Below are 6845 nucleotides of genomic sequence, written 5' to 3'. Positions count from 1 at the left end.
TGATCACATTTTACTAATACTGTAGAACTTTGTTCTAAAGCTGTATCTGAACCCTTGGAGCATGATCACATATAGGGACTATATCCAGGAAAACAAAGTTCCAACAGCTGGGCCTTAAAAATAGTGTAAAGAGATCATACAAAATTTTTGCTGTGACTCTAATATGTGGTTGATGTTAAAAATATTGTGTTGGTCTGATGTGATTAATGAGGAGCATCAGACGCTGCACTTGATGAATTTATGAAATTGTTCTTCCAATATTGATAAACATGCACCTGTAAGAAACTGACTGTTAGAACTGTTAAGACTCCATGGATTGATGAGGAATTGAAAAAACTGTATGGTTGAAAGAGATGGGGCAAAAGGAGTGGCTAATAAGTCTGGCTGCACATCTGACTGGCTGACTTACTGCAATTGAAGAAATTGGTGACTAAACTCAACAAAAAGAAGAAACTTTGCTATGTGATGATTCAACCATATACGCATCAACAACCACAGCTAATGAAGTCACTGAAACCCTTAACAAAGAGTTGCAGTCTGATTTGGAATGGGTGGCCAGTAATAAACWGGTCCTGAACATCTCTAAAACTAAGAGCATTATATTTGGTACAAATCATTCCTTAAGYGCTMGACCTCAGCTGAATCTGGTTATGAATGGTGTGGCTGTTGAACAAGTTGAGGAGACTAAATTACTTGGCGTTACCTTAGATTGTTAACTATCATGGTTAAAACATATAGATTCAATGGTTGTAAAGATGGGGAGAGGTCTAGCCATAATAAAGAGATGCTCTGCTTTTTTGACACCACACTCCAAAAAGCAAGTCCTGCAGGCTCTAGTTTTRTCTWATCTTGATTATTGTCCAGTCRTGKGGTCCAGTGCTGCAAGGAAAGACCTAGTTAAGCTGYARCTGGCCCAGAACAGAGCRACACGTTTTGCTCTTAATTGTAATTAGAGGRCTGATATAAATACTATGCATGCCAGTCTCTCTTGGCTAAGAGTTGAGGAGAGACTGACTGCATCACTTCTTCTTTTTATAAGAAACATTCATGTGTTAAATCCCAAATTGTTTGCATAGTCAACTTACACACAGCTCTGACACACACTTATCTCACCAGACATGCCACCAGGGGTCTTTTCACAGTCCCCAAATACAGAACAAATTCAAGAAAACGTACAGAGTTATATCGAGCCCTTATTGCATGAACCTTCCATCTCATATTGCTCAAAGAAACAGCAAACCTGGTTTCAAAAACCAGATAAAGCAACACCTCGCGGCACAACGCCTCTCCCTTATTTGACCTAGATAGTTTGYGTGTATGCATTGATATGTAGGCTCAGTGTGCCTTTAAAAAAAATGTATGTCCTTGAGCTGTTCTTGTGTAATGATGCTCTGTATTATGTAGTTCTGAATTATATTTCATGTTTTGTGTGGAACCCCAGGAAGAAGTAGCTGCTGCTTTTGCAACAGCTAATGAGGATCCTAATAAAATACCAATACCAAACACATCTCATTCTCAAATAAAGCTGGCATAGTCACAAAATACCCCGCTAAAATTGTGTGAAATAAATAATGGGTGGATTTGACATGAACAGTAAAAAATAAACATGAGGGAAGGTTTACTCCAAAGTCAATGAAGTTTATTGAACTTTTAGAGCAGAATGTTGGTGTAGTTGAGCAGGGTCAGGGGTGAATCTGGGTTCTGTCTATCTGCTCAAAGACCATGTTTTCCTTTTCAACCCATGATCTGTACAGGAAAGGAGATCAATTAAAATAGACACAGACATTTGCCCCCCAAATAATAATCAATATTGTGACAGAGACTGCGACACAAATTTTACAAAATAAAATATACAAAACAATGTGTCATCCAACTTGGGTATGTCATCTAATATAACAGTAATGCCATAGACAAGCTTGGAGAGAAATAAAGTCACGTTCTTCTCCTGTTCCTAGCTATACAGGACGTACCCCGTTCATCCAGCTGATGTAAGCAGACACACGGGTGAAGACGGTGGGCTTGCGGGTAGCATTGCATCCAGAAGAGGAAACGAAGCTGGTCACACCGTGGACATAGTACTGACCGTTGACCTGGCAGTTCAGGGGGCCACCAGAGTCTCCCTACAATGATGGAGAGAGAGAGAGAGCTTCATCAGGACTGAGTTACCAATTTGTTATTCTTACTCATATTTATGTATAACATAAAGAGTCACTGGTTATTTGTATTTTCTAAACATGTAGCTAAACGATGATATAATTCCAATGATAAACAAATATAAAGTAAATGAAATGCATCCAGTAAAAACCAAGACAAATCCTCTTCATACCTCTTGGTGTAACGTTTAAGGTTTTAGAGGGACAGACACAGGGTCATGGGTTCAAATCCCAAACCGATCGGTCTTCCCCCCTCTCCCCCTCCATTAGAMTGGTCTTACCTGGCAACCAGARTTGGYTCCRCCMCCGGCACAGACCATGGTGGTCTTGACGGAAGATCCCCACCAGCCAGAGCTGGAGCAGGTCTGGTGGTCAACGCTGGGTAGCCAAGCCTGCTTCAGGCTGCTGGACAGAGAACCGCCGGCTATAGGGGAGACAAGGGGATGCTTTATTAGAATATGTTAAAAAATAGTGACATTTATCCATTGTTGTTATATATCTCTTCAGCTGATAGTGAGGAACAGGGGGATGCATTTAAGAGGAACAGGATATGAGAATTCAATGTGGTTTCATTAGAACATTTCCAAATAATGACATTTAATCATCTGTCGTCTCAGTTGACATATTAGTTTTAGCAGGTTGACGTTTAGTGTCACGAGTCTTGTCCTGGAGGTAAAACTGAGAGATTTCCCCTTAGATAGGCCAGCTGCAAAGTAATAGTTGGCTATTGTAAAGATTCATGAAAACAAAAATTGGCTTTTTGGTCGTAATTTAAGGTTAGGGTTAGTTTCTAATTTTAATGTCACATTCACAAGTACAGTGAAATGCCTTTCTTGCAAACTCAAAACCCAACAATCCAATAATCAATAACAATAAAATACTAAAAATAACAAGGTAGAACAAAAACACACAAGATATAACGAGGGTTAGGTACTAGGGTTATCAGTGGGGTTAGGCTTAGTTTTAAAATCAGATTTTATTACTCTGTGCCAGCTAGTGACCACTCTACAGAGCAAGATTCATGACAAAAAACGCTAACCTGCTTAATTAGTCACTTACATGCTTAAGACCAAGTATAACCCCCCCCCTTCCCCCAAAAACGAATTTGTTAGCTCTGTTAGTGTCATATTCAGGGTTGTTGTTAGTTATGGGTAGTCTCTGGGACCTGTATGTAAAGACAATGAAATGCTGAATGTGTTTGATGTTACATTGAGATAATAGGTTACTACTGACTCTGGGTGCGTCCCCATCCGGTGATGTAGCAAGGGTTGTTGTTGGGCAGGATCTGGCCAGACGGAGGAAGAGCAGCCAGCTGGACAGCAGAGTTCAGGGAAGCCTCGGTGGACAGACGCAGCAGAGCAATGTCATATCTGATGAATAGAAGAGCACTATATCATACCTGAGGAACAGAAGGTTATACATCTTTGGGTTATAAATCTTTCTCACAGATTTCTGCACTTCCTCCTAAACTTTCTATGCGCCCTGTCGCAATGGCGTTAGGTTAAAGCTGAGATCTGCTATAGTGTACACAGCGCCCTGGTCGCATGGCGTTAGGTTAAAGCTGAGATCTGCTATAGGTAACACAGCGCCCCTGGTCGCATGGCGTTAGGTTAAGCTGAGATTGCTATAGGTAACACAGCGCCCCTGGTCGCATGGCGTTAGGTTAAAGCTGAGATCTGCTATAGGTAACACAGCGCCCTGGTCGCATGGCGTTAGGTTAAAGCTGAGATCTGCTATAGGTAACACAGCGCCCCTGGTCGCATGGCGTTAGGTTAAAGCTGAGATCTGCTATAGGTACACAGCGCCCCTGTCGCATGGCGTTAGGTTAAGCTGAGATCTGCTATAGGTAACACAGCGCCCTGGTCGCATGCGTTAGGTTAAAGCTGAGATCTGCTATAGGTAAACAGCGCCCCTGGTCGCATGGCGTTAGGTTAAAGCTGAGATCTGCTATAGGTACACAGCGCCCCTGGTCGCTTGGCGTTAGGTTAAAGCTGAGATCTGCTATAGGTAACACAGCGCCCCTGGTCGCATGGCGTTAGGTTAAAGCTGAGATCTGCTATAGGTACACAGCGCCCTGGTCGCATGGCGTTAGGTTAAAGCTGAGATCTGCTATAGGTAACACACCGCCCTGTCGCATGGCTTAGGTTAAAGCTGAGATCTGCTATAGGTAACACAGCGCCCCTGGTCGCATGGCGTTAGGTTAAAGCTGAGATCTGCTATAGGTAACACAGCGCCCCTGGTCGCATGGCGTTAGGTTAAAGCTGAGATCTGCTATAGGTAACACAGCGCCCCTGGTCCATGGCGTTGGTTAAAGCTGAGTCTGCTATAGGTAACACAGCGCCCTGGTCGCATGGCGTTAGGTTAAAGCTGAGATCTGCTATAGGTAACACAGCGCCCCTGGTCGCATGGCGTTAGGTTAAAGCTGAGATCTGCTATAGGTAACACAGCGCCCGGTCGCATGGCGTTAGGTTAAAGCTGAGATCTGCTATAGGTAACACAGCGCCCCTGGTCGCATGGCGTTAGGTTAAAGCTGAGATCTGCTATAGGTAACACAGCGCCCCTGGTCGCATGGCGTTAGGTTAAAGCTGAGATCTGCTATAGGTAACACAGCGCCCTGGTCGCATGGCGTTTGGTTAAAGCTGAGATCTGCTATAGGTAACACAGCGCCCCTGGTCGCATGGCGTTAGGTTAAAGCTGAGATCTGCTATAGGTACACAGCGCCCCTGGTCGCATGGCGTTAGGTTAAAGCTGAGATCTTGCTATAGGTAACACACGCCCCTGGTCGCATGGCGTTAGGTTAAAGCTGAGATCTGCTATAGGTAACACAGCGCCCCTGGTCGCATGGCGTTGGTTAAAGCTGAGATCTGCTATAGGTAACACAGCGCCCTGGTCGCATGGCGTTAGGTTAAAGCTGAGATCTGCTATAGGTAACACAGCGCCCCTGGTCGCATGGCGTTAGGTTAAAGCTGAGATCTGCTATAGGTAAAACAGCGCCCTGGTCGCATGGCGTTAGGTTAAGCTGAGATCTGCTATAGGTAACACAGCGCCCCTGGTCGCATGGCGTTAGGTTAAAGCTGAGATCTGCTATAGGTAACACAAGCCCCTGGTCGCATGGCGTTAGGTTAAAGCTGATATCTGCTATAGGTAACACAGCGCCCTGGTCGCATGGCGTTAGGTTAAAGCTGAGATCTGCTATAGGTAACACAGCGCCCTGGTCGCATGGCGTTAGGTTAAAGCTGAGATCTGCTATAGGTAACACAGCGCCCCTGGTCGCATGGCGTTAGGTTAAAGCTGAGATCTGCTATAGTAACACAGCGCCCCTGTCGCATGGCGTTAGGTTAAAGCTGAGATCTGCTATAGGTAACACAGCGCGCTGGTCGCATGGCGTTAGGTTAAAGCTGAGATCTGCTATAGGTAACACAGCGCCCTGGTCGCATGGCGTTAGGTTAAAGCTGAGATCTGCTATAGGTAACACAGCGCCCCTGGTCGCCCGGGCTCATTTGATAAACATCATTTTTTATCAAACGGAGGAGATGAGCTTCCAGCATTGTGAATAACAAAAATCATACTCTGCAGTTCTATTGAGCGTGCAATGATGTGCAATGATGTGCAATGATGTGCAATGATGTGCAATGATGTGCAATGATGTGCAAATGATGTGCAACAATGTGCAACAATGTGCAACGATGTGCAATGATGTGCAATGATGTGCAACGATGTGCAACAATGTGCAACAATGTGCAACAATGTGCAATGATGTGCAATGATGTGCAATGATGTGCAACGATGTGCAACAATGTGCAACAATGTGCAATGATGTGCAACGATGTGCAACGATGTGCAACAATGTGCAATGATGTGCAACGATGTAACGATGTGCAACGATGTGAAATTAAGTGCAATGATGTAACGATATAACGATGTGCAACGAGTGGCAATGATGTAACGATGTGCAACAATGTGAAATGAAGTGCAATGATGTCAGAAAAAAAACAGTTATTTAAAGTAGACCTAACGTACGTGGCAGTTTTACCGCAACAGATTCCAACTTTAAGATCTCTATTATGTGTATGTATATGTTGCATAACGTCCTAACTGACTTCCTACTGACTTCCTAACTGACTTCCTAACAGACTTCTATGACTTCCTAACAGACTTCTAAGTGACTTCCTAACAGACTTCCTAAGTGATTCCTACAGACTTCCTAAGTGACTTTCTAACTGACTTCCTAACAGACTTCCTAACAGACTTCCTAACTGACTTCCTAACTGACTTCCTAACTGACTTCCTAACTGACTTCCTAAGTGACTTCCTAAGTGACTTCCTAAGTGACTTCCTAACTGACTTCTTAAGTGACTTCCTAACGACACCTTCCTAACTGACTTCCTAACTGACTTTCTAAGTGACTTCCTAACTGACTTCCTAACTGACTTCTACTGACTTCCTAAGTGACCAAGGTATTATTGCGTGTGTGTCTTCAGCCAGAGGACTTGGCGTGTGGTTCTGGGAGACCACAACCTGAACAGCATCGAGGGTAAGGAGCAGATCATGACCGTCAACAAAGTCTACATCCACAACTTGTGGAACTCCAACAACATCGCTGGAGGGTACGTCCTGTTTTAAAAGTTGAAAATTGATTGTTTAAAAATATATATTTTATTTTATTCTGAGACATTCACTGATAACAATTTG

The 6845-nt window shown here is 43.7% G+C and overlaps 1 protein-coding gene across 1 annotated transcript in view; it reads right to left on the bottom strand.

The window, feature by feature from the left end:
- Positions 1-1617: 1617 nt before the first annotated feature.
- Positions 1618-6845, bottom strand: part of LOC112072806 (elastase-1-like) — a 25530-nt gene continuing 20302 nt past the window's right edge. The window contains 4 exon segments of the mRNA XM_070439941.1: positions 1618-1746; positions 1971-2120; positions 2435-2577; positions 3387-3523. Coding sequence (XP_070296042.1) covers positions 1735-1746; positions 1971-2120; positions 2435-2577; positions 3387-3523 — 442 coding nt within the window. The 3' untranslated portion in view covers positions 1618-1734.

Source organism: Salvelinus sp. IW2-2015, unplaced genomic scaffold (genome assembly GCF_002910315.2).
Source record: "Salvelinus sp. IW2-2015 unplaced genomic scaffold, ASM291031v2 Un_scaffold2049, whole genome shotgun sequence".
Lineage (NCBI taxonomy): Eukaryota > Metazoa > Chordata > Actinopteri > Salmoniformes > Salmonidae > Salvelinus > Salvelinus sp. IW2-2015.
This window is presented reverse-complemented; position numbering and strand designations above follow the sequence as displayed.